Source organism: Xiphophorus hellerii, chromosome 7 (genome assembly GCF_003331165.1).
Source record: "Xiphophorus hellerii strain 12219 chromosome 7, Xiphophorus_hellerii-4.1, whole genome shotgun sequence".
Lineage (NCBI taxonomy): Eukaryota > Metazoa > Chordata > Actinopteri > Cyprinodontiformes > Poeciliidae > Xiphophorus > Xiphophorus hellerii.
This window is the reverse complement of record NC_045678.1, coordinates 32,241,446-32,267,841: the sequence shown is the minus strand read 5'-3', so window position 1 is coordinate 32,267,841 and position 26,396 is coordinate 32,241,446. Positions and strand designations below refer to the sequence as shown.

The window sequence follows — 26,396 nt, the reverse complement described above, 5'->3', positions numbered from 1 at the left end:
TGTAAGTTAAATTCTGCAGATTTTCAGCTGTTGTACAATGTGTACCTTCTTTTGTTTTCAACTTCAATAAAGATTTAGAACAAGAAGAAATTTGTCTCATTTCAAGAAATGTTTTTAGATAGTAATGTTTTCTCACCAATATAACTTTCTCCACAATAATTGAATCCTGTCAAGACAAGACATGGACCGTAAAGTAACGTAACGTAATGTGTGTATTTGTATGAGGTGGTTTCAACAATTATATTCACATTGTTGACTTACTTTCTGCTGATTATGCAGCAAAAGGGTAAAAAACGACAACAACAAAAAATCCATAGCTAACATGCTAGTTGCTTGAGCAAATAAAGTTTTTGCAGAGTAAAACCGGAAGTGCACGGCAGCGTCATTGGTTCAACAAAGTTCATCCAAGTAATGTACTTAATATTTAGTAAATATATTTTAAATGCAACGAGTTTCATTTCATCCAATTTCTGACATTAAATGTATGTGCGTGGATTTTTAAAAGCACGTAAAATGTTTTGCCAACTTTGACAAAGTTCTCACACAACGTCAACTGTGATTGGCTCCAACCTCTCCTTAAAATTATTCTAGCAGTCTGAAAGAAATCGTTTTGAAAGAGTCATCTTTGGAATTTTTCCAACCCTGATTTTGATTTTTGAACAAAGTAAGTAAATTAATGCTCAGGTTTCATATAAAATGTTGACTCGATGCAATCCATCCCCATAAAAGCAGAGAGGATGTATGCATGGATAGATTACATATGCATTTATTTAAATTCACAACTTATATTTGAAGTCCAGAATTTTTAAACCTGTTGAAACATAGATAATTTATTCTAAAGGGAAATAAAAATTTAACAAGTACTTAAATTGCCAATTCACAAGACTAGTAACAATGCATTACTGAAAATTATTTTGTAAAGCAAAAATGTTGATGTTTGGAGCAACGTGGGGGGATGGTGAACTCTGGATGACCTAAAAAATAATTTTTAATATTTCAGAAACCAAAGCAGCACAAACGGAGCACTAACCACTCAGACTATTTGCTGAATTTTTTGACGTGGGTGGGGTGTCAGCTTCACTCGGCTCCAGACCCGCCTCTCTGGCTGCGATGCGCGCTCCCGACGCAGGAGGAACAGATTTTCACAGGGTACAGAATTTCGCACAAGACCTCTGGTTCGGTAAACTCCGGCCGGTTCCGGCGGCCCCGCCCCCTGCGCCGAAGGAAGCCCAGAAGGACTCGAGTCCCGGGAGGCGAGCTGCAAACATGGACCCGCTGGCGGCTGCCATTGACCAGGGAACCAGCTCCACCAGGTTCCTGGTGAGTGGACCGAACCGAACCGAACTGTGGTTTCATTCTGGAAAGGTTTTACAGCAACTTCTGCTGCTTTTAAAGTTTCTGTTTTCATTCATTTACTGTTCATGACGTCAGTAGTGATCGCTGCTGCTGCTGGTTAATCATTCCTGGTCCAATCCGCTCCTCGGAACCAACAGAACCAGAACCGGGTCAGAAAACTCATAGTAATTATAAAACCACGTTTGAAATAAAAATGCGTTGTTAGATATCAGCAATATGAAGTCAGCATATTTATTTCTGCAGCTGATTCACATCCAATATCATCTTTATTTCAACTAGTTTAAAACGTTTCTATGGAATGAAACCCAGCAGAGCATCATTCCTCCTGACCAGCAGGGGGCGGCAGTGGAGAGGAGAACTCCCCGTTCACAGGAAGAAACCTCCACCAGAACCAGAACCGGATCTTTACCAGCCGCCGTCTGGAGGTCACAGCAGAACTGAACGTAAAACGTTTGGCAGCAGGAGAGGAGAACGATCAGCTGATGCCCCGCCTCCAGGAAGGAACCAGCCAATCAGAATGCAGACCAGGTGGAGCTTCTATGGAGAGAAAAATGAAATGCTAAATTATTTTATATCATTCTCCTGGAGCTCAGCTAGAATCCTAAACTGGGAACAAACTTGGACCTGGTTAACTCCCAGTTTCCTTGGAAACGGACCAGAACCAGATGGATGGATGGTGTTCGTCGGGTCGATTCCCATCATCCATCCGTATGCAGTGTAATGAGGCAGACGTCTTAAGGCCCCGCCCTCCTCGTTTGCACAGTGAGACAGTGGCGAGGTGTGCGGGTGACATCATGGGTCCAGTTTGTGACGTCAGCTGGTCTGCAGCCGAGGTCCGGCTGATGAAGCGGAGGGTTGCGGTGTTAGCACTGTGATCTGACAACAGGAAGTGTCAGGGACGGAGGAGGATGATTGGCTGCAGTCGCTCACCGCTTCAGCTTCCTGCAGCCTGAAGCGACTCACTTCCTGTTGGAGTCAGGCGGGTTTCTGCCCGGGGAGCCGCCTTCCTGATGGCTCAACAGGAGCTGGACAGAGGAGTACAGAATAGCCCAGGATAGCCTTTAATAGCCCCTGCTGGGTGTCTCTATCACAGGGGTCTCAAACTCCAGGCCTGGAGGGCCGCAGTCCTGCAGTTTTTAGATGTGCCACAGGTACAAAACCCTGGAATGAAATGGCTTAATGACCTCCTCCTTGTGTAGATCAGTTCTCCAGAACCTTAATGACCTAATTATTCTATTCAGGTGGTTCAGCAGAGGCTCATCTAAAAGTTGCAGGACTGTGGCCCTCGAGGACTGGAGTTTGAGACCCCTGCTCTATCATGTCAGAGGTGGAGCTGAACCGATCGACATCCCTTCTGTCCTGCTCTCTGATTGGCTGCTTTTCTCTGCAGGTGTTCAACACTAAAACAGCCCAGCTGATCAGCCACCACCAGGTGGAGCTCAAGCAACATTTCCCCAAAGAAGGGTGAGACTCTGGACATCGTACACACGGGATCACTTTCACAAAAGTTTTAATCCACATGAACCCAAATAAATCTGCGTCTGAGCGTTGTTTAAACATTCTAAGCCAGAGGGGGCAGTGTAGAGCTAAGGCAAAACCTGTCAGCCAATCAGAATCCTTCAAAACATCCACGACTTCCTGTTAGGAATCAAACATGGCGCCAGGCGGTTCATCTGTAGGTAGAACTATTTTCTACGCATTAGAAAATAGGGTTATTAAAACTCAAGACGATGTAACTGGAAATATTGGTGCATTATTTGACTGGAATGCGACGTTTTCCACCAACACACTCAATACAGAGGTTTCTCACATCTCCCCTTTGGTCATAGTTTTTATAAATAATCGTTTTTAGTGACATTAGATGTTTTTGTGTGGATGAAAGGCCAAAGCACATAAAAATATGTCGGTTTTCCCAGATATCGGCTATGTTTGGACTAGGCCTCAACCAGTTCCATTCAGTCATCTGTTAGGAGGCAGAACCTGGACTTAGTGCAAAGAGATGCTGAACATGTGTGGACCAATCATCTCCTCAGGTGGGTGGAGGCGGACCCCAGGGAGATCATGGACACTGTCCACGAGTGTCTGGAGAAGACCTGCCAGAAGCTGGCGCAGCTCAGCGTGGACGTGTCCCGCATCAAAGGTTGAACGCTGCCGCGGTTCTGTTTCTGCAGCTTCATCCACATTCACATTGTTGTTGTTGCTCTGCAGCGGTGGGGGTGACCAACCAGAGAGAAACCACCCTGGTCTGGGACAAGGAGACCGGAGAGCCGCTCTACAACGCCATCGGTGAGTCCAGCCACATGAAACCAGTAAGGACTGGTTCCAGTAAAACCTGCAGAGGCTTGGAAGGAAGCTTCTCCATTACTCCGCAATGGAGGTAGTCAGCAGCTCTGCAGCCAGCTTAGGTTGGGTTCATCTAGGTTAGGTTTATGTCTTAGGTTCATTAAGTTACTAAACCAGGTTTTCATCCTGGTCATGGATCAATGGACCAACTCTACACTCTCAGCAGAGTCCTGGAGAGTCCTGGGAGTTCACCCAACCAGTCTACATGTCCATTTTGTAGACCTGGGGAAGGTGTTGGACTATGTTCCTCAGAAAGTCTTGCAGGGGTACCAGACCTTTTGATATGGGCTGCTGGTCCCTGGTGCTGGTGACCGCTACCAGAGCTTGGTCCTCATTATTGGCAGCAAATCGGACTCCGGTGAGAGCTGGACTCCGTCCAGGCTGCCCTTTGCCACCGATTCTGTTCATAGTGTTTGTAGACCAGCCAATGTGTTGAGGGGATCTGTTTTGGTGGCCTAAGGATGGAGGAGTTTAAGTATCTCTGAGCTCATGAAGGCGGATTGGTGGACTCTGCAGCGAAGCGAGCGCTGTACCGATTTGTCATGGTGAAGAGAGAGCTGAGTCGGATCTATGGTCATGAGCTTTGGGTAGAGACCGAAAGAACGAGGACATGGATACAAGCAACTGGAATGAGTTTCCTCTGCATGGAGAGACGATCTTTTCTCTGGGAACACTGTGGGATTCTCCTGGTAGAGTTGGACCAGGAGGCTGGAAGGAAATCTGGGCCTCCCACGTTAGACTGATTCCCCCACGGTCTGACCCTGGATTAAGTTCAATACAAGGGGGTGGATGGATGGATAGGTTTATTTCAGACCCTTCACAAGAACAAAAGAACAAGAGCTGCAAGGAAAACATGGAGATTCCAGTAGGTTTGGTTCAGTTGACTGACAGAGTCCACCAGTTTTTACCATAACTGAACTCTTTAAAAGATCGAACAGGACTCGTTATACTGTACCAAATTGGACTCTTCTCCTGCTAAGGCCTCCAGACTTTTCCAAGTGGCGGACGGTTAGCTGACCTCCTCTCAGAAGCAGTCGGACTCTGATCATGTGGACGTTCTAATCTCTGTGTTCTGTCCTGCTCTGCAGTCTGGCTGGACCTGAGGACGCAGTCCACTGTGGAGAGACTCATCAGCAAAACTCCCGGCAGGAGCAAGAACCACCTGAAGGTAGGACCGTTAACCCTAAATCTTGAGAGGTCAGGGAGCCACTGAGGTCAACCTGTTGTTGGTTCTCCCGTGGGTTCTACTGGACTCGCCTGGCAGCATAAGACCGGACTCCCCATCAGCACTTACTTCAGTGCTGTGAAACTCCGTTGGTTGCTGGACAATGTGGAGGCGGTGCGGCAGGCGGTTCTGAGTAAGCGGGCCTTGTTTGGGACCGTGGACTCCTGGATCATCTGGGTAGGAGCAGCAGGCCGCCGGTTCCAGCTCCAGGTTTTTATTCCCACCGGTTATAGAGCTCTCTCTCTCCTCCAGAGTCTGACGGGCGGCCGAGACGGAGGAGTCCACGTCACGGACGTGTCCAACGCCAGCCGCACCTTGCTGTTCGACATCCACAGCCTGGACTGGGACCCCGAGCTCTGCAGGTGACCTGGACCAGTCCGTCTCACTAGCAGGAGAAACCGGCTCTCGGGAACCGGATCTCAAAGCCGTTCCGTCTGGGTCTGGACTCAGATCCAGAGCTTATCGGTTTCCCAGGAATGTTTTGGTGCTTCAGGTGCTGGGAATATTTTCCCACAAGAGTTTGCAAACTGAATTTATCCTTCTTAAGTTGGAGCTTGGATCATTTCTCACCCAGGCTACTATTCATTTACGACCGGTTCTGGCCGGTTCCAGTTCTGGCTCATTCTGACCGGTTCTGACCAGTTGACCAGTCATTTAAAGCTTCGGTTTGATGGACTCGGTTGTGTTTCCAGTTTCTTTGACGTCCCGATGGAAATCCTCCCCGCCGTCAGAAGCTCCTCTGAGATCTACGGCCGCATGGTGAGCCCTGAACGCCACGCCGACGAGAATTAATCATAACGATAATTAATCATTATGATGATAATTAATCATAACGATGTTAATTAATCATAACGATAATTAATCATAACGATAATTAATCATTACGATGATAATTAATCATAAGAAGAAGAAACAATCTGTGAAACTAAAAGATTTTGATGATTTTTTTCTAACGTCTATGTTCTGGTTCTGACCCATTACTTATTGAAAGAAGTTACACCGTTACACATTTTTGGTGCTATTTTCCTGAAGTCTGGACTTTAACTGGGCCACTCTAGAACCATGGTACTTTATGTGCCCATTGGCTAAAAATCTGAACTTTCTGCTTAAAATAAGTTCTTTATGAATGAAGAGGTTCTGATGGAACCGGGTCAGAACCGCTAACGTAGAACTGAAACCTTTCAGAAAGCGTCAGTCAGAATAACTGGAGGTTCTGTTGGGTCGGAACAGAACCCGGATTTTTCCAGGTTTGAAAATATTAAACTGAATGAACTGCAGCAGAAATGATTCTTTTCTGTATTTTAGTCATGAATCAATAAAACATGGAATCACGTCTGAAGGGTTGCACTGAGGCTCCGCCTCCTGCCAGCGACTCCAGGAAGTCCAGTGGGATTACTGGTGCTTCACCAGTCCAGACCTCTGGTTTCCAGTTTGATTCAGTGAACATCCAAACTCCATCATGTCATGACAGCGAACGTCATTAAAACATGGCCGCTCAGTGAATACGAGTCATTTCCTGTTTGCGCTCATCAGGACTGATGGCGGCGTTTCCGTCCTGATGGACCGTCTTCACTCGGACCAGCAGCGGCAACACGTTGCTACCGTTGAGCAATCCAACATCCATGAGTACGAAACCGTCCCTTTAAGCCTCAGTAGAGAAAGTTCACATTTTTCAACCGGGTTTGAGTTGCCGTGACGACCTGTTGGAACCGGTGGCTTTACCAGCCTACCAGGTTCTGGTAGATGATTTTTAGGAATGATTTGTTGTAATGAATGTGTGAAGCTGCTTGTTGGTCTGGATCAGAACCGGTCTGGTTCTGATCACAACGCGGTTGCTGCACGCTGTTTGTTCAGGTCCAACTGAATGTCCTGTCAGTGTTTGTCTCATATCTTATCTTCCGGACCCGACCCGACCCGATCTGCAGTCCAGAGGTCAGCTGCACGCCTCACTGCTTTGGTCCAGAACATTTTTACTGCTTTTAGCTTCTTTTTGACGTTTTGATCCTCTAAACAGTCGCTGGTTTTATTTTCCAGAACTGAGCAACATGTGGGCTTGGTACCAGACGACCCGGTTCTGGTCAGTGGCGGCTCTTCATTCTGCTGTGGGACGTTTTATTGAACTTCCCTGTAAATCTGATCTGATAACAGCTTCAGATCGTTACACTTTGGTCTCTGCGGTGAAGCTCTGTTGTTGGGTAAAGATATTAACCAAAGATCAGAGGAATGCATGACTGGTTCACTTTATTGGACCTTTGTCCAGGTTCTACAGAACAACCCATCCTGGTTTATGATCCACTTCGGTGAGATTTCGTTTTAATCTCCAAAAACCAAAACCATTTGCTTTTACAATGCTCAGAACTGGACTGCAGCCAAAGCCCAAAGAATTGTTTAAAGACGACCTAAGACTTTTGCACAGTGATGCATTTCAATCAGACAGTCGATGTCGATGATGGCGTCCAAATGAACCTTCTTCCTGTTTTTCCAGAGGTCTGGCTCGCTGGCAGGGGTTCCCATCTCGGGGGTAAGGGCCTTCTGCTGTACTGTCAGGAGTCCAGTCAAGGTTCTGCCGGTCCTCCATCTTGGACCGGTTCCTCCAGAACCTGACGGTGTCGTTATCTCTGTCAGTGTCTCGGGGACCAGTCGGCAGCTCTGGTCGGTCAGATGTGCTTTGAGGAAGGCCAGGCCAAAAACACGTACGGGACGGGATGCTTCCTGCTCAGGAACACAGGAACCAAGGTAAGACGCTTCAGAACCGTCAGAACCGTTTCTTGTGATCCAAACTGAGTTCGTTGTCTTCTGGTGATTCTGGCAGCCGGTGATGTCCGAACACGGCCTGATCACTACAATCGCCTACAAGCTGGGGAGGGACAAGCCAGCCTGCTACGCGCTGGAGGTGAGACTTGTTAGTTCTTCACTAGGTTTGTCTGAATCTTCCGACCAACGGGTCGGGACCAGGGGACATCCTGCCCTGCAGGGTGAGGACTGCCAGGTCCAGTGGAAGTTCCTGATCAGTAAACTGGAGGGCAGTGGGACCATTTGATCAGTCATGTCGTCTTTTCCGAGACGCCGCTAATGTTTTAGACGTTTCCCTGCTTCACTGAGTCTGATTCAGCTGCACTTCAGAAAATGCCTAAAACATGCAGGGCAGTGAGCTAGGGAACCAAGCAACCAATTAATCAACCAACCAACCAACCAACCAACCAATTAATCAATCAACCAACCAACCAACCAAGCAACCAATTAATCAACCAACCAACCAACCAACCAATTAATCAACCAACCAACCAACCAATTAATCAACCAACTAACCAACCAACCAATTAATCAACCAACCAACCAACCAATTAATCAACCAACCAACCAACCAACCAATTAATCAACCAACCAACCAACCAACCAACCAAACAACCAACCAACCAACCAACCAATTAATCAACCAACCAACCAACCACCATTAATCAACCAACCAACCAACCAACCAACCAATTAATCAACCAACCAACCAACCAACCAATTAATCAACCAACCAACCAAGCAACCAATTAATCAACCAACCAACCAACCAACCAACCAATTAATCAATCAACCAACCAACCAACCAACCAACCAATTAATCAACCAACCAACCAACCAATTAATCAACCAACTAACCAACCAACCAATTAATCAACCAACCAACCAACCAACCAATTAATCAACCAACCAACCAACCAACCAATTAATCAACCAACCAACCAACCAACCAATTAATCAACCAACCAACCAAGCAACCAATTAATCAACCAACCAACCAACCAACCAACCAATTAATCAACCAACCAACCAACCAACCAACCAACCAACCAACCAATCAACCAACCAACCAACCAACCAACCAAGCAACCAATTAATCAACCAACCAACCAAGCAACCAATTAATCAACCAACCAACCAACCAACCAATTAATCAACCAACCAACCAACCAATTAATCAACCAACCAACCAACCAACCAATTAATCAATCAACCAACCAACCAACCAATTAATCAACCAACCAACCAACCAATTAATCAACCAACCAATTAATCAACCAACTAACCAACCAACCAATTAATCAACCAACCAACCAACCAACCAATTAATCAACCAACCAACCAACCAACCAATTAATCAACCAACCAACCAACCAACCAACCAATTAATCAACCAACCAACCAACCAATTAATCAACCAACCAACCAAGCAACCAATTAATCAACCAACCAACCAACCAACCAACCAATTAATCAACCAACCAACCAACCAACCAATCAACCAACCAACCAACCAACCAACCAACCAACCAACCAATTAATCAACCAACCAACCAACCAACCAACCAAGCAACCAATTAATCAACCAACCAACCAACCAACCAACCAATCAACCAATTAATCAACCAACCAACCAACCAACCAATTAATCAACCAACCAACCAACCAACCAACCAATTAATCAACCAACCAACCAACCAACCAACCAACCAATTAATCAACCAACCAACCAATTAATCAACCAACCAACCAAGCAACCAATTAATCAACCAATCAACCAACCAACCAACCAACCAACCAAGCAACCAATTAATCAACCAACCAACCAACCAACCAACCAACCAACCAACCAATTAATCAACCAACCAACCAACCAACCAACCAATTAATCAATCAACCAACCAACCAACCAATTAATCAACCAACCAACCAATTAATCAACCAACCAACCAACCAATTAATCAACCAACTAACCAACCAACCAATTAATCAACCAACCAACCAACCAACCAATTAATCAACCAACCAACCAACCAACCAATTAATCAACCAACCAACCAACCAACCAATTAATCAACCAACCAACCAACCAACCAATTAATCAACCAACCAACCAACCAAGCAACCAATTAATCAACCAACCAACCAACCAACCAACCAACCAACCAATTAATCAACCAACCAACCAACCAACCAACCAACCAACCAATCAACCAACCAACCAACCAACCAACCAAGCAACCAATTAATCAACCAACCAACCAACCAACCAACCAACCAACCAAGCAACCAATTAATCAACCAACCAACCAACCAACCAACCAATCAACCAATTAATCAACCAACCAACCAACCAACCAACCAACCAATTAATCAACCAACCAACCAACCAATTAATCAACCAACCAACCAACCAACCAACCAACCAATTAATCAACCAACCAACCAATCAACCAATTAATCAACCAACCAACCAACCAACCAATTAATCAACCAACCAACAAACCAACCAACCAATTAATCAACCAACCAACCAATCAACCAATTAATCAACAAACCAACCAACCAACCAATTAATCAACTCATCAACCAATCAACTTTATCTGTATAGGACAGGGGTGTCAAACTCAAATACACAGTGGGCCAAAATTTTAAATTGAACAAAGCCGCGGGCCAAGGTTGGACAAATGAATCTTTTAATATGGACCCAAGCAAGTTTTGATTTAACAATAAATATTGAACAAGAAAGGCTTATATAACTTAAAAGTGCAGGCGTGCAAAATTGAGTTGCTAATAATAATAATAAAACATATAAATGGCATATTAAATAAAATTTAAATAAAAATTGAATGCCTCCTTTCTGAGGTAAATGTCAAAATGAGCTTCGTACACAGGCTAATAAATTTGAAAATAAAATAACATAACAACTATGAATAAATCATTAAATAAACTATGAATAAACCATTCAGGCCTTGGAGTAACAAGAAAAGGTGCATAGAAAACTTATTTATTGCTCATTTTGCGACACACTGATCTACTCTGATGCAGCCAAGTCAGATATCTGGCATCTTTTCTTGGATGCCAGTTCATCAATGTCGGGGCTCAGGGTCTGAGCTGAGGAAACCTTCATTATCGAACAAAGGTGTTCGTCAGTCAGACGTCTCCTGTGAGACGTTTTCATCATCTTCACTGAGGAGAAAAGTTGCTCACATACAGGAAATATGTAAACAGATATTCTGTCTCCCACCTGTCCAGAAAAGTTTTATTTTCTGTCTTTCCTTTCGCCATGTTTTGGTAGGGTAACACAGTGATGGCTGTAGTTTGAGGTCGCAGTGAGGTTTGGGGGAGAGGCCCGGGGATGCGGGGTGCGCCGGGGCTTTCAACCCAAGGACTGCGCAAGAAGACGGATCACCACCTTCCTAATACATCCATGTCCGCTACCATAAGTGCTACTGACACAGAGGAGGAGGCGTGTCTGCCTCTGTCCTGATTGACGCGCCAAAAAAACAGCAGAGCATTATGGGATTTGTAGTATAAGCGGTGAATGCGGCGTCACAGCGTTGCCACCGTATAATACCGGCGGGCCGGCTCTAATATTAATTTGAAATTGCCTCGCGGGCCAAATATAATTACACTGCGGGCCAAATTTGGCCCGCGGGCCAGAGTTTGACACCTATGGTATAGGACATTTCAGCAACAAGGCAGTTCAAATGCTTTACATCATAAAAAAAATCAACAATTGAAACATTACATTTCTCCAAGTGCCGTTATCACACTTCAGAATCCTGGTTAATGTTTAATTTATTAACTCTAATTTACCCACAAGCCCCCAGACAACTGAGCAGCTCAAGAGGCCTGGAAGAGGCTGGTCATAATGTACTGACTGAAACGCTCTGGTGTTTCTCTGCAGGGTTCGGTGGCTATAGCCGGAGCAGTGATTCGCTGGCTGAGGGACAACATGTGCATTGTGCAGTCGTCCTCTGAGATCGGTAATTCTTGAAGCCCGGTTCTGGTACCAGAACCAGGAAGCTTCTGTTGGGAGGAGAAGCTTCCCAACAGAAGCTTCTCCTCAGAAGCTTGTGAGTGTTTTAGCGCCACCCTGTGGTTTCAGAGCAGCTAGCAGCTGAAGCAGGAACATCCTACGGCTGCTACTTCGTTCCAGCGTTCTCCGGCCTCTACGCTCCGTACTGGGAGCCGAGCGCCAGAGGGTGAGACTCTTTGCTCCTCTAACTGGTCTGGTCTGTGGGTCCAAAGCTGTGCTAACCTCTGGTTGTTCCCAGCATCATCTGCGGCCTCACCCAGTTCACCAACAGAAGCCACTTGGCGTTTGCCGCCCTGGAGGCTGTCTGCTTCCAGACCAGAGAGGTGAGCAGGCATAAAGAAGCTTTGGTTCTGCTGAGGTCCAGTTAAAGTCTGATGGTCGTCCTGCTGCGCGCCAGATCCTGGACGCCATGAACCAGGACTGCTGCATCCCGCTGCCGGTGCTGGGCGTGGACGGAGGCATGACGGGGAACCGGCTGCTGATGCAGCTGCAGGCCGACATCCTCTGCATCCCCGTCGGTAAGAACGGAACCGCACACAAAGCCTGACTCTGGGTTTTAGAACCGGTTCTGGTTCTGTCAGAGACAGTCACCTCTGACCTTTGACCTGTCCACCATCACAGGTAACGACCTGAATCACCTTCTGAGTCCAAACATAACAGAGTTGGGATACAAGTAAATAATTTTCCATGATTGTAATTAAAATGAGTAAATTTGTCTTAGTTTTTACAGTGTAATATGTTCTGGTCCGGTTCTGGTTCCGATTGTGTCTGTCCCTCCTTTCAGTGCGACCCAGCATGTCCGAGACCACGGCTCTGGGTGCAGCCATGGCGGCCGGCGCCGCTGAGGGCGTGGAGGTCTGGAACCTGAACCCAGATCAGCTGCCTGAGGTCACGGCTGAGCGGTACCAGCCTCAGATCAACACGCAGGGTCAGAACCAGAACCACACAACACACCGCCTGCTGGTCATTTAGCTGTACTGTAGTCATTCAAATTCAAAAACACTGTATTGATCCAAGGGAAATGTAACCTTGTAGCTCATATTCATTGAGATTTTTCAGAGTTAATGTGGATCTCCTGTAGCAGTCTGTATTACAGTGAATCTGAAGAAGCTTCTGAATGAAGACTTTGGTCAGAGACTTGCTTTGCATAATGAATAATGATCTGCTGCCATCTAGTGGCTGTTTCTGCTCCAACTGAACCAGCGTCTGTCCTCCACCAGAGAGCGAGTTGCGCTTCGCTCGCTGGAAGAAGGCCGTCCAGAAATCCATGAACTGGGAGACGTCAGAGACCAGTTGCACCAGTAACGGTAAGCCGCCGCACCACCTGAAACCAGAACCAGAGTCTCACTGGGCCTCAGGCCGGATACTCTCTCATTGGCTGAACACAGGTGTAGGGAAGACGACGAACGGCGCCCCCTGCTGGTCCCTGGGCCCCATCAGAGTGGACCCCTAAGGTCCGGCCGTAGCCGTGCTGCATGTCGCTGGTTCTGATGGGCTGCATGCGCGTCTAACACAGGGTTCTGATGTGTTCAGAACCAGCTCGGTTCTGAACACATCAGTGTTTTATGGTGGACCGACCCACCTGAGCTTATGACATCAGGTTCCCCATGAACCTGTTCTGGTTCCTCCATCTGGTTCTGGTTCTGGTCGCATGTGTAAGCCTTCTCGCTTGTCACAGCGCCAGTGTAGCCTTGGTTGGTTGTTGTCACCTAGTGCCATATAAAATAAACTCTCACAATGTGACTGACTGGTGGCCCAACAGCTGAAAATCAAAACACAGTTAGCATCGTGACCTAGCGCTCAGCCACTAACACCAACTGGAGCAGCTCCCACTCAGAGGGTCATTTCTGTCCAGCCCAACCACAAGAAAACGTTATAAATCATATTTGTAATTGCTAAATGATCTTACAGTATTTCGTTAATGTTGAATTAGGAAAATATGACCTTAAGTAAAAAATATAGCGAAGAGCTCCACCTGGTGGGGAAGCCGAGAGAGCGCCTGAAGGACCCGTTGCAGTCACTCATCACACCACTAGGTGGCTCCAAACACATGGATACAAACATCTCATTACAAACACATACACACTATTATTATTATTATTTTGGGCAAACTTCACTTACACATTCATACACACCTTTCTCTGTTACAGATGATTCTGCCTGAATGTTTTCCTTTTTGTTCATTTTTATTTCTACTTGCGGACATGTTGATGTTTCATCGTCGCTGTAAACGTCTTTGACGCCTGAAGCCTGACTTCATCTCATTGGTTGCGTGTTTTTGCTGCAGCGGACTGAATGACTCCTTCTGCTCTCTTATCTTTAAAAGCGGCTCAGAGCTTCTCTGTTTGTCTCCCGGATGAAGCCAAAATCTTGCTTTTCTCTAAAGTACAACGTTCTCCTGGTTCAGTTCTTCTGCTCTGTCTTCTCGAACCTCTAGCAGATAGCCGCTGGTACTCAGAACGGTTCTGGTTCTGATAGAGGTGTGCCGACCCATCATAATCGGCCGATTTCCGTGATGCAGCATCATGATTGGTGATCGATCATTGTCTCTTGTTGCCGATCACAGATCACCTTTATCTCACTTCGCAGCCTGCTGGTCTCATCCTGCCTTCTCACTGCGCAGGCGCAAATCGTGTCGCGAGGAGCTTTAACGCTCCGAGTGGATGAGACGTTTGCGTGTTGCGGTGGGAAATGACCTCTGGGGCGGAGCTCGTCACAACGCATCAACACAACCAAGCTAATATGATATTTATAAACCAAACACTTGATTGATTTGGCTGCATGGAGGCTCAACGCAGGAACCAAAGACGTCCGGATCCAGACAGCAGGTAGAGCAGCGCGGCTTCCAACACGGTCAGAAAGATGAACAATAACTCAAGTCTGGAGCTGCGGAGCGAGACGCCGGTTCTGCTCCCGCTGTTGGACCGCCGCTACTGGAGGTGATATTTCAGACGGAGCCGCTGAACCTCCAGACTGAACAGTCACAGCGAGCAGCAGCTGAGCTGCAGCTTGTAGCTTAAACTGAACAAAAGATTTTACAGACGTATTAAAACTTTGGCTGTGCTGACGTTAGACAAATAATCTCTGAAAAAAGAATCGATCTCTGCCTCCTGGCCTGCTGCAGAATTACTGAGCTCAGTCAGAACCAACCAATCAGAACCAGCATTACTCAGCCAGTGTTGTGAGATTAATTTGACTCGTATAATTTATGGCTGATAGCCTTACTGTTAAATAATATTTCACTGATTAATATTCAGTGAAATATTATTTTTCAGTCATTTTGCCTGAATAGCTGCTGTTTTGTGCCTGCAAGTATTTTGCATGTTTTATGTCTAAATTAGGTGAATTTATTGCCAGATCACATAGCAGCATTTATACCTAAAGCGACAAATGATCGGCAGAGATCGATGATCAGGATCGGAGCGTCCCTGGTTTTTTAAAATTATTATTAATTTCTGTCAGGCGCAACAAAGGCAGCTTTAGTTTTACAGTTAACTTTTTTATCGAATATAGAAGAATAACAATGACAAACTCACAACATGTCAATAATAATAATAATTAGTCCTAATTTTGACTATTATAGATTTGTAAAAATTTTGTAAGAGAACTGTGTTTATGTTATTTATTGAATATTATTATTATATTATTTATTGATTCAAAACCCTGTTTATTATCTCTAATGTCCACATGCTCAGTTTGAATCTCATGGAGTCTTGGAATAAAGAAATGAGGTAAATAGTTTTTAAGTGACTGAATGAGGACATTAGTGAAACTATATAAAACTTTTTAATAAATTGTTAGTGAACAATCAGCTCCATATTTCCTGTTAAATTCCTCCAAACTTAGAATTTCACCATTTCCATCCAGTAAATGAGTAACTGACCAGATTTGTTTATTCCACCAATCTTCCATAAATATAGATTTTCTACACATAGAATGGCTCTGTTGTTCCACAGTGGGACATTATGAGGCTGAAGTTATTTAAACATTAACTTCCACTGTAACAAAACCTGTTGGTGGAAATTAGAGAGTTATAGGGAGTTTAGATAATTCAAAATCACATTTCAATAACAGCTCAATACCTCCAACTTTTTGAAATACGAACGACGGTTTAACAAACCAAATAAGATCACCGTTTTTTAAAAAGGACTGAAGCCATCTAATTTTTAAGCAACATTCATAATTTCAAAATCGATTGCCTTGATGCCACCTTCCTCAAAATGTTTTAGCAAATCACTTTTTCTGATGTAATGGTGCTTGTTTTTCCAAATAAAATTTAATCTGTTTTATGAGATTTGGAGGGATGGAAACGTCAGCCTGGATTAGGATTCAGTTTCTGTTAATAACCAACAGCCTGAAATCTCTTTGAAGCAAATATTTAAGGTTTTGCCACATTTATCAATGTTGTCTTGTAAATTTTTTCTAACACTGGTAGCTCTACACTTAGTAATCCACATGCCTAAGTATTTAATTTCATTTTTGACTGGACTATTGAAAATTGAAGAATCAGAACAAATATGGATACTCATAATTTCACATTTATTTACATTTAGCTGCAGCCCTGAGGCTGAGAGAACAACTTTATTTAGAGCTGGAGGAATTTGTTCTTTGTTTTTTAGGAAGAGGGTTGTATCATCTGCAAATTGGCTAATGATTATTTTCTGGTTATTTATTTCCAGACCTTCAATATTAGAGTTTTTAATTGTTATTGCAAGTAGTTCTGTGACTATAATAAATAAGAGAGGCGAGATACTGCAGCCTGGTCTGATTCCCCTTTCTACTTTGAATCTGGGGCATGTGACAGAGACACACAGCTTAATATTAATATATATATATATATATATATACACTGCTCAAAAAAATAAAGGGAACACTTAAACAACACAATATAACTCCAAGTAAATCAAACTTCTGTGAAATCAAACTGTCCACTTAGGAAGCAACACTGATTGACAATCAATTTCACCTGCTGTTGTGCAAATGGAATAGACAACAGGTGGAAATTATTGGCAATTAGCAAGACACACTCAATAAAGGAGTGGTTCTGCAGTTGGGACCACAGACCACTTCTCAGTACCTATGCTGTCTGGCTGATGTTTTGGTCAGTTTTGAATGTTGGTGGTGCTTTCACACTCGTGGTAGCATGAGACGGACTCCACAACCCACACAAGTGGCTCAGGTAGTGCAGCTCATCCAGGATGGCACATCAATGCGAGCTGTGGCAAGAAGGTTTGCTGTGTCTGTCAGCGTAGTGTCCAGAGGCTGGAGGCGCTACCAGGAGACAGGCCAGTACACCAGGAGACGTGGAGGAGGCCGTAGGAGGGCAACAACCCAGCAGCAGGACCGTTACCTCCGCCTTTGTGCAAGAAGGAACAGGAGGAGCACTGCCAGAGCCCTGCAAAATGACCTCCAGCAGGCCACAAATGTGCATGTGTCTGCACAAACGGTTAGAAACCGACTCCATGAGGATGGTATGAGGGCCCGACGTCCACAGATAGGGGTTGTGCTCACAGCCCAACACCGTGCAGGACGCTTGGCATTTGCCAGAGAACACCAGGATTGGCAAATTCGCCACTGGCGCCTTGTGCTCTTCACAGATGAAAGCAGGTTCACACTGAGCACATGTGACAGACGTGACAGAGTCTGGAGACGCCGTGGAGAGCGGTCTGCTGCCTGCAACATCCTTCAGCATGACCGGTTTGGCAGTGGGTCAGTAATGGTGTGGGGTGGCATTTCTTTGGAGGGCCGCACAGCCCTCCATGTGCTCACCAGAGGTAGCCTGACTGCCATTAGGTACCGAGATGAGATCCTCAGACCCCTTGTGAGACCATATGCTGGTGCGGTTGGCCCTGGGTTCCTCCTAATGCAGGACAATGCTAGACCTCATGTGGCTGGAGTGTGTCAGCAGTTCCTGCAAGATGAAGGCATTGAAGCTATGGACTGGCCAGCCCGTTCCCCAGACCTGAATCCGATTGAGCACATCTGGGACATCATGTCTCGCTCCATCCACCAACGTCACGTTGGACCACAGACTGTCCAGGAGTTGGCGGATGCTTTAGTCCAGGTCTGGGAGGAGATCCCTCAGGAGACCATCCGCCACCTCATCAGGAGCATGCCCAGGCGTTGTAGGGAGGTCATACAGGCACGTGGAGGCCACACACAATACTGAGCCTCATTTTGACTTGTTTTAAGGACATTACATTAAAGTTGGATCAGCGTGTAGTGTTATTTCACTTTAATTTTGTGTGTGGCTCCAAATCCAGGCCTCCATTGGTTAATAAATTTGATTTCCATTGATGATTTTTGTGTGATTTTGTTGTCGGCACATTCAACTTTGTACAGAACAAAGTATTCAATGAGAATATTTCTTTCATTCAGATCTAGGATGTGTTATTTGAGTGTTCCCTTTATTTCTTTGAGCAGTGTGTATATATATATATAAAAAGATAAAAACACACCTGCTAGTCTACCACAGTCAGCGAACACATTTGTTGAGCTGACAGGTCTCCCTGACTTGCTTCACACATTTTAAAACCTGTCTGCAAAGTCTGGCGCACAATTATATATATATGTTAATATTGGTGTTTAACATGGTAATCATATTAAGAAAACTATTTCCAAATCCAAAATGTCTCAACGTGTTAACAATAAATTGATAAATAGATTTGTGGAAATCTAAAAACAACATAAAACCATCAAATTTTATTAAGTGACTATAATCAATAAGTTCCAGAACCAGGCGGATGTTATTATGGATCTGGATTTCAGAAAACCGGATTGGGTTTGACTATTTTAGGTAAGCTGGTTTTTAACCTCATTGCCAAAACTTTGGTTAAGATCTTGTAGTCAGTGATCAACAGTGAACAGCAGATTTCTGACTTTATGAAAAAAATGATGAAGCAATTTGTTCTGTATGTGAAGATTTATAAAGATTACTACAGAAATTAAATACTTCTTGTTATTCTCTTAGTCTCAGAACATTAAACTCCATCAATTATAAGACCATTAATTGCTTTATATTCCTGTCGGTTTCTCTAAGTTAGAAAGAAAAGCCCGATTCTTTTCTCCTTGAATCCACCTGGACCTCACAGAACCACCTTTTGGTCTATTCATGTAAATCTCTAGTTTATTCTGATTTATTTATTGTTTCTTTATCCTCATTGGAGCGTCCCTGGGTTCTGATGGAGGTTCTGATGGAGGAGTGATGCTGCTGGTTTCCTTGGAAATAAACCTTTTAAATATTCTGAATGACAAACTGAGCTTTGTGCTCTGATTGATCAATAAGATCAGTTGGAACTAATCGATCGGAGCGATTCCCATACAGTCGACGCGTTGGGAATCGCCGTAGCGACCTGGTTCAGACAGCCGTTGTTCCTCCAGCAGAACCGGGTTTAGAGGTTCTGAACCCGCTCCGTTTCTCCTCACAGGTTGGCAGCAGGGATCCGACTAAGTCCACATGGTACCGGGCACCGTGCTGGTTCTGGAGGTGAAACCGACCCTGGAGCTTCTGAAAGAACCGGCCTAGTTAAAGTTCTGCTCATTTAAACCAGTGATGTCAGAGCGGGACCACCAGAACCCTTTCCAACCCAACCAGAACCTTTTGTCTCAGATCTCATTTGTTCCAGAACCTCCATGTTGGCCAGCCTTCCCAGAACCAGTTTGGATCCGATTGGGATCGCTCCCAGTTCATCCGTCCAGCTGACAGAACCGGTCCGACTGGGTCAGGTGAAGGTTTGGTTCAACTTCGCTCTGGCAACAGAACCTCAGCCAGAAACCCGGTTCCGACCCACTGTGGAAATTTTTATATTCAAAGGGAAATAAAATCTAGAAACGATCAACAGAATCCAGAATCAGACGTGAAAATGTTTTTATATCTTTAACTTTGTGACAAATTGTCATCCTGTGAAACTTGATTAACTGAGCAGAAGATTTTAGAGCAGAAGAAATGTCTTCAAAATAAAAACCTTGTTTTAATATCATTAGTGTCCTAGTCAAAGTCTGCGGTGAAATAAAACTTAGAAACACAAAAAACTTTGTTTCCTTTATTAGAAATGTTGAGTTTTACAGGACATTTACAGCAGGGGGCGCTCCACTCCACCCAGCAGGGGGCGCTCCGCTCCGCTCAGCGGGAGAACTGCCGGCGGTCGCTCGGCCCCCTGCTGACGTGTTTGAAGATCCGGGACTTCCTGACGTTCTTGGCCTTCTGGTAGCCGAAGCCGCCGCCGCCGCCGCGTTTCTGCAGCTTCAGGCCTTTGCTGCTGTGAACGTCTGGAGGAGGCGGAGTCAAGGAGGAACCATGGAAACCATGAAGCTTGAATTATTCAGGTTCACTTCTGAACATGGATCTAAAATCAGATTTTCTGTTCACACTGAATTGGTTCAGGATTTAACATTTGGAGCAGCAAGTTTTTCTCTCCAATCAGAACAAAAAATCAGATTCAATTTTAAAAATAAAAATAAATAAAGATCCCAGTTAGAGTATCTGCTTTTACTACGGCCCACCGGTCTGGTCTGGTCTGGTCCGGTCCGGTTGTAATAAAGTTCGGTGTGGATGCTAGTTGACCTCTGACCTCTGGTCCTCCAAACCTTAGTTTGAATGTGAACACCAAGTGCTCCAAAAGCAGGAAGTGGACTACAGTGCAGGGCATTCTGGGTAAATCCAGCCAAAGCTAACGTGCTAGCTTAGCGCTAGCAGCAGAAATAAAGAGAAATCCTTCAAATCTGAGGCCTCCATTTTGTTTCCATTTGGTGAAGAAGGAAGTTGCGCTCAGCTTCTTTTTCAGAGTCGTTTCCTTCAGTGGTTCTTGGTGCAGCGCCCCCACAGGCCGGGAGGGGAAGCCCATTCACACCTCCACAAATGAACCGGACCGGAGATGATCAGCTTTATTGAGGTTTTGACTAGGCCAGGGGCCGGCAACCCAACATGTTCAAAGAGCCATTTTGGACCAAAAAAACCAAAAAACACATCTGTCTGGAGCTGCAAAAAATGATAAGCCTTATATGGGGCTTATAATGAAGGCAACATAGGCTTTAAGTGTTTATATTAGCTATTTTAGCTAATATAAAAAACGACTAAGTGCATACATTTATGAGCATTCATGATTAAATGTTTATTTTCCCTGCAGTGAGTCCTGGAAAGAATGACGCACCACATTACTATTCTGTTATACAGTTTCGCTTTAAGTTTACCTCCCGTTACAATATGAATGTATTATGTTTTGTTGCATTGATAAAATTAAATAAATGCAATAAAGAAATCTAATTTTTGATGTCATTTTTATTATGAAGATGGACAGGGAAAGATATTTTCCCTGTTGGAACTGGAAAAATCTGCTCCCAGATGCAGTTTGCGTAACAACGACGGCTCCTGGTAAATAATCACGTTAAATATGTGATTGAAAAATTAACAAAACGGAACGTGCATAACGTGGCCCAGCAAACCAAGTGCAAAAACAAACAAACAAAAAACGCAACCTGTAGTTATAAAATAAAACAGCAGCCTTTTGAAAAGATAAAGTATCTAAAATTAAATTAATACAGTTTAAGTTTAATGCCAAACAAGTCAGTGCAAGTTTAAAACAGAGCAGCTTCCTCTTCTCTTCTGACACACAAGCATCCTTAGCAATATCAATTAGTGTCATTTTAAATATATACTAAAAAAATCACTAATCAATTTAAAAAACAACCACTTTATTACTAAATATATGTATATCTTAATGTGATTTCTGTTCACTGATCTCTGGACAGTTTCTCTACATCAGGCTTGTAACATGTAACTTTAATCTTGATGCAGCAGCTGATGTAACAAACTTTCCCTAAATGTTTTTCCATATTACCGGATTTTTCAGACTATAAGTTGCTACTTTGTCCTCATGATTTGAACCATGCGGCTTATAGTCCGGTGCAGCTTACGTTTCCAGTTTTTTTAATTTATTATTATTTTAATTTTTTTTTATATTTGTAGGTGCGGCTTATATTAAGGTGCGCTCTATAGTCCGGAAAGTACGGTACTGTTTTTACTCTTTTTGATATTTGACAACTTCTCGCTGCAGAGCAACATTCCGGTAATTCTTCCGCTTTGGAAATAAATGCAAATGATTCGGTCCAAGAAGTGGAGAATCTCTCCTCAGCTACGTTTCTCTTTTCCCCTTTGCTCTCCGTGACCCAACACACACAGAGCCGCCGGTTTGTTTACCACCTGCCTGGCGCCGCCCAGCTGGAAGAAACGTCGCAGGCTACGGCGCAAATCTTTGTTGACAGAAATGTTGAAATTTAATATTTATTCTACACATTTTTATAGCATTGGAAAACGTTAAGAATGATTGTCATGTTTGTCCTCCTACAGAAACCATATTAAAACAAAATGTATATTTCCCACCCCCATCTTTTTGCATTTTCAAACATTTTTGGAAAAGCTCCAGGGAGCCACTAGGGCGGCGCTAAAGAGCCGCGCGTTGCCGACCCCCGGACTAGTCCCTTAGCAGCAGAGAAAAGGATACTGAGGTCAACGTAGGGCGGAACGGTGAATCCAAAGGACAGCGCCACCATGGGGAGGTTCAGGGTACCGACGCTGTAGATCTGCTTCAGAGAGTGAGAGTCGTAGGCCCGGACGTACGACTTGTAGGCCTCCTGGGCCGACTTGTGCAGGTAGTAGTTCTTTTCTATCAGTTTCTCCAGCTGGATGGGACAGAGGCACAACCGGGTCAAACCGGGTCAGAACCGAGAACTGAACCGAGGACAGAACCGGTTCGGGTTCTTACCTGAGACTGGATGTCGGAGATCTTGCTCCAGGAGAACTCGAACTCGCTCAGCGGGACCTGAAGCAGAGAGAGCAGAGCTGGGGGTCAGCCAGGGGTCAGAGGTCAGTCAGAGGTCATGCTGGGGTCAGAGATCACCTTGGCCTGCTTCAGAAAGCGCAGGAAGCCCAGCTCCTGGGGTCGCAGGATGAGCAGGGCGTGGCCGCGGCCGTCGATGCCTCTGGCGGTTCTGCCGACCCGGTGGATGTACTCCTGCAGACAGGAACGAAGAGAGAGGTCAGAGGTCAGAGTTCTAGCCACCCGGCGCCGCCCACCCCGCCTGGCGCCAACCTTGGGGTCGTCCGGTGGGTCGTACTGGACGATCCAGTCGACCTCGGGGATGTCGAGGCCGCGCGCCGCCACGTCGGTGCACAGCAGGATGCCGGAGTCGGCGTTGCAGAACTGGAAGAAGGTGGTGGTCCGCTTGGTCTGCTTCTGCTTGCCCTGTGGGGAGAAACGGGCCAGTCAGAACCCAGCGGAACCGATCAGCCGGGTCGGTTTGGGTCAGGAGCTCACGTGGATGGCCATGACCGGGAGGTCGATGTAGTTGAGAAGCTCGTAGTGGAACTTGACCGACATGCAGGAGGAGAAGAACACCATCAGCTTCTTCCTGCGGTTCTTCTTCAGGAAGGTGAACAGCAGCAGGAAGCGCTTCTCCGACGGGCACACCACGTAGCCCTGCAGGGGTCAGGAGGTCAGCCGGGGTCATATGGGTCAGGGGGGCTCCGTCGGTCAGAGGCCTACCTGCTCCAGGCCGTCCACGGTGGCGCTGTCCTTGTGGTCGTCCACGCCAACGTACAGCGGCTCCTTCTTCAGGGAGATCCGGGCCAGGTCTTCCACCCTGCGCGTCTGAGTGGCCGAGAACAGCATCGTCTGCCTCTTCTCTGCAGAGACGGGGCAAACGGGGTAAAACAGGGGTCACCGGGGGTCAGAACGCGGCGCTGTGGTGGGACGTACTGGGCAGCAGCTTGATGATCTGCTTCAGCTCCTCCTCGAAGCCGACCTCCAGGATCCGATCGGCCTCATCGATGATCAGACACTGCAGGTTCTTAAACATGAAGCCCGGCGTGTTCTGGGAGGAGACAGCAGGTAAACTGGGAGACGAACTGGGAGGCAACCAAAAGCAGAACCGAGCCTCTGGTGCAGAACTCGCCTGCAGTTCCACCGTCTCACCTGCAGGTGGTCCAGCAGGCGGCCGGGCGTGGCCACCAGGATGTTGACGCCGTTGGCGAGCCGCTGGGCCTCGGCGGAGCGGTTGCTGCCGCCCATGATGAGGCCGAAGGTGTGGACGTCGTGCGCCATCAGCTCCTTCATCACGCCGTACGTCTGCATGGCCAGCTCCCGCGTCGGAGACAGGATCACCACGCCGGTACCTGAGGGAGGGCGGAGGGGGCGGAGCCTCAGAGTAGGGACGCAGAGCAAGGAGGCGGAGCCTCAGGAGGAAGACTCACCGTTCCTGGGCATGAACTTGAGCTTGTTGATGAGCTCGATGGACGGGATGAGGAAGGCCAACGTTTTCCCGCTGCCAGTTTTAGCAGCAGCCAGGATGTCTCTGAGGAGAAACCATGGGATGAGCTGATGATGTCATCATTAGGACCCGATGATGTCACCAGGAAGACCTGATGATGTCACCAGGAGGAAGCCTGCCACAGTGCCGGTGAGTGAAGCAGGTCAGTTCACCTTCCCTCCAGCAGGGGACGGATGGTTTTGTGCTGGATCTCGGTCATGTGATCGAAGCCCATCTCCTTGATCGCCCTCAGGATGTGGTCGCCGACCAGGCCGGTGAGAGAGGCGAATGAGGTGTCCTCGAATGCGCCTGAACAGAAAGCAGCAGGTCAGCTTCATCCTGATGAAGACTACAGCTCTTCTTCTGCTGCGAGTCAACGTCACCGCTGGAAGGCAGCGCCACCTGGTGGTGCCTTCAGGGACCAGCTGAGCGCTTACCTGTCAGTCCTGTGGGTAGTTCAGGCTCCTCTTCCTCTACTGCTTCATCATTAATGTCTAATCCATCCTCTTCCTCAGTCCTGATCTTCTTCTCAGCTGAAACTGAAACATGAACCCAGTGAAACCAGTAAACCCAGTGAAACCAGTAAACCCAGTCTGCTTCCTGGTGCTAACGCTACCTGCGGCTCCATCTGCTAGCTTCCTCTTCTTCTTCTTCTTCTGTTTCTTCAGAGGAGTTTCCTCTGCCTCCTCTTCCTCAACCGGGTTCTGCTGGTTCCGCTCTGGTTCTGTTGGACCAGCAGCAGCAGCCGGTTCCTCCCAGCCTTCCTCATCCGGCCCGTTGGACCTCCCTGCACCAGAACCAGAACCGACAGGTTAGGATGGGTTCATCCGTCTGGGTAAAATCCATCATTAATAAAACAATTTTAGATTTTCTAGTTTTATCTTTAAAACATCAACATGTAAATTAATAAAATGAGGTATAAAATTACAAAATGATGTGCTGAAAGATTATTTCCTATTTGTCAAACCAAAATGTAACATCAGAAGATGCTCAACATTAACTTTGTTATTTTTTATGGAGTTATGATAAAATTACTACATAATTCTACCAATATTACAACTCTGATAAGATCTTATTCTCTTATTACTTGTCGCATTATTAAGACTTTATTCTCGTAATGAAAGCGAAATGTTTTCATAGCCTGGCTCTAATGCGCCGTCATAAAATAAAGTATTTTAGCCAGAAACATTCAGCTCCTTATATTTAAAATTCTGCATTTTATACAAAATATCAGTTTGTTCAAGGCAATCAGATTAGAGTTCACAGCCAAGTTTGAAATAAAAATGTGCACCGATTCAATCGGTTTATCACAGGAGTCAAACTCCAGTCCTGAATAATGACGTCATCAGCAGACCTCCACACAATCAATAATCAATCAAATGTTATTTGTATAGCACATTTCAGCAGCAAGGCATTTCAAAGTGCTTTCCATCATATCAAACACAGAAATACAAAGAAACATAGAATCAATAATCAAAACACGACATTAATTCAGGTTCCATCAATAAATTTGTAATTGATTACGTTTCAAATACAATCCTAAACAGGTGGGTTTTTAATGGAGTTTCATCCATAAAGGTTTACCTGTTCACTCCTACTGTGTTATATGGAACAACATACCTGCTGCTATTTTTATTCCCACTCACAATCATACAGTTTAAAACGATGTAAACAGAATTTTAATGGGCTTCTGGTACCAGGCTCCGTTCACCTCTTTCACTGAATCTGGAGCAGGGACTCCATCCATCCCTCACGGATTTTTGTGCAATTCTATGGTTCCTATTAGTGTCTAGAATTTACAGGGTTTCCGTTACGCGCAGTGGTCTGTGGCAAGACGGCTCCGTTCTGTTGGGACAGTTTCCTCTACAACACCTTATTGGTTCCCTCAAAAACAACATCCTGAAGAGTCCAGGAAGAACCTCCGACCTGGACCTAATGGACCACCGGAACCCGCCCGCGGCCAGAATATTTCTGAATAAAACACAATAAGACTGATAAACTGATTAAAACAGCTCGCTTTTAGTTTTACTCTGTAATCAGTCAGTTTAACGTAGGTTCTTATGATTCTCAGCCAGTTTTCGGGCCAGACCTGAACCTGTGGTACTACCCTACCCGGTTCGGTTCAGAGCCGTCAGTCGGTTCCGGATCACTCACCTGCCTCCTCTTCTTCCGGCTGTGTCCTCTTCTGTTTCCTCTCCCGGTTCTTTTCGGTCCTTTTCTGGATTTTCTTTCGGAGCAGCTTCATCTGAAGGTCCGCCATGGTTCCTCAACACGTGTGTAAAAATGTGACGACCAGGACCCCTCAGGACACCCGCTGCTGTGCCTGAGTAAAAA

The 26,396-nt window shown here is 45.6% G+C and overlaps 2 protein-coding genes across 8 annotated transcripts; one reads left to right on the top strand and one right to left on the bottom strand.

Moving 5' to 3' along the window:
- The first annotated feature begins 1,158 nt into the window (after nt 1-1,158).
- Nucleotides 1,159-19,790, top strand: LOC116723321 (glycerol kinase-like). Of its 6 annotated transcripts, XM_032568129.1 has the most exons (19): nt 1,159-1,320; nt 2,747-2,820; nt 3,390-3,496; nt 3,565-3,642; nt 4,788-4,867; nt 4,964-5,101; nt 5,177-5,286; nt 5,617-5,683; nt 7,410-7,445; nt 7,550-7,660; nt 7,737-7,817; nt 11,628-11,706; nt 11,829-11,925; nt 11,998-12,082; nt 12,157-12,277; nt 12,544-12,687; nt 12,980-13,066; nt 13,148-13,213; nt 19,187-19,790. In XM_032568129.1, the coding sequence occupies exons 1-18, from the start codon at nt 1,267-1,269 to the stop codon at nt 13,210-13,212; spliced, it is 1,614 nt and encodes a 537-aa protein (XP_032424020.1). In that variant the 5' UTR covers nt 1,159-1,266; the 3' UTR covers nt 13,213; nt 19,187-19,790. The 6 variants fall into 6 exon arrangements, 5 of the variants coding, with proteins under 5 accessions (XP_032424020.1, XP_032424021.1, XP_032424022.1 ...); XR_004339960.1 differs by lacking the exons at nt 13,148-13,213; nt 19,187-19,790 and adding an exon at nt 12,381-12,432; XM_032568130.1 differs by lacking the exon at nt 13,148-13,213.
- ddx18 (DEAD (Asp-Glu-Ala-Asp) box polypeptide 18) lies at nt 19,786-26,369 on the bottom strand. Of its 2 annotated transcripts, none has more exons than XM_032568127.1 (14): nt 26,217-26,369; nt 24,679-24,849; nt 24,500-24,601; nt 24,236-24,371; nt 24,007-24,107; nt 23,729-23,928; nt 23,513-23,627; nt 23,300-23,439; nt 23,072-23,233; nt 22,847-22,999; nt 22,655-22,768; nt 22,520-22,576; nt 22,259-22,436; nt 19,786-20,027 (listed from the first exon to the last, which is right to left on the bottom strand). In XM_032568127.1, exons 1-14 carry the CDS (start codon nt 26,320-26,322, stop codon nt 19,882-19,884), a joined length of 1,881 nt encoding a protein of 626 aa, XP_032424018.1. In that variant the 5' UTR covers nt 26,323-26,369; the 3' UTR covers nt 19,786-19,881. The 2 variants fall into 2 exon arrangements, with proteins under 2 accessions (XP_032424018.1, XP_032424019.1); XM_032568128.1 differs by having other exon boundaries at nt 24,679-24,855; nt 26,215-26,363.
- Nucleotides 26,370-26,396: the final 27 nt, after the last annotated feature.

Bases quoted from the DNA above. Each gene is read 5' to 3' on its own strand.
- LOC116723321 (XM_032568129.1), top strand. From the start codon at position 1,267: ATGGACCCGCTGGCGGCTGCCATTGACCAGGGAACCAGCTCCACCAGG. The intron at 3,643-4,787 runs GTGAGTCCAGCC...CCTGCTCTGCAG, and splicing joins GCCGCTCTACAACGCCATCG to TCTGGCTGGACCTGAGGACG. The intron at 12,083-12,156 runs GTGAGCAGGCAT...GCTGCGCGCCAG, and splicing joins TCTGCTTCCAGACCAGAGAG to ATCCTGGACGCCATGAACCA.
- ddx18 (XM_032568127.1), bottom strand. From the start codon at position 26,322: ATGGCGGACCTTCAGATGAAGCTGCTCCGAAAGAAAATCCAGAAAAGG. The intron at 24,108-24,235 runs GTGAACTGACCT...GTTTCTCCTCAG, and splicing joins CGTCCCCTGCTGGAGGGAAG to AGACATCCTGGCTGCTGCTA. The intron at 22,437-22,519 runs GTAAGAACCCGA...TGTCCCATCCAG, and splicing joins TCTCCGACATCCAGTCTCAG to CTGGAGAAACTGATAGAAAA.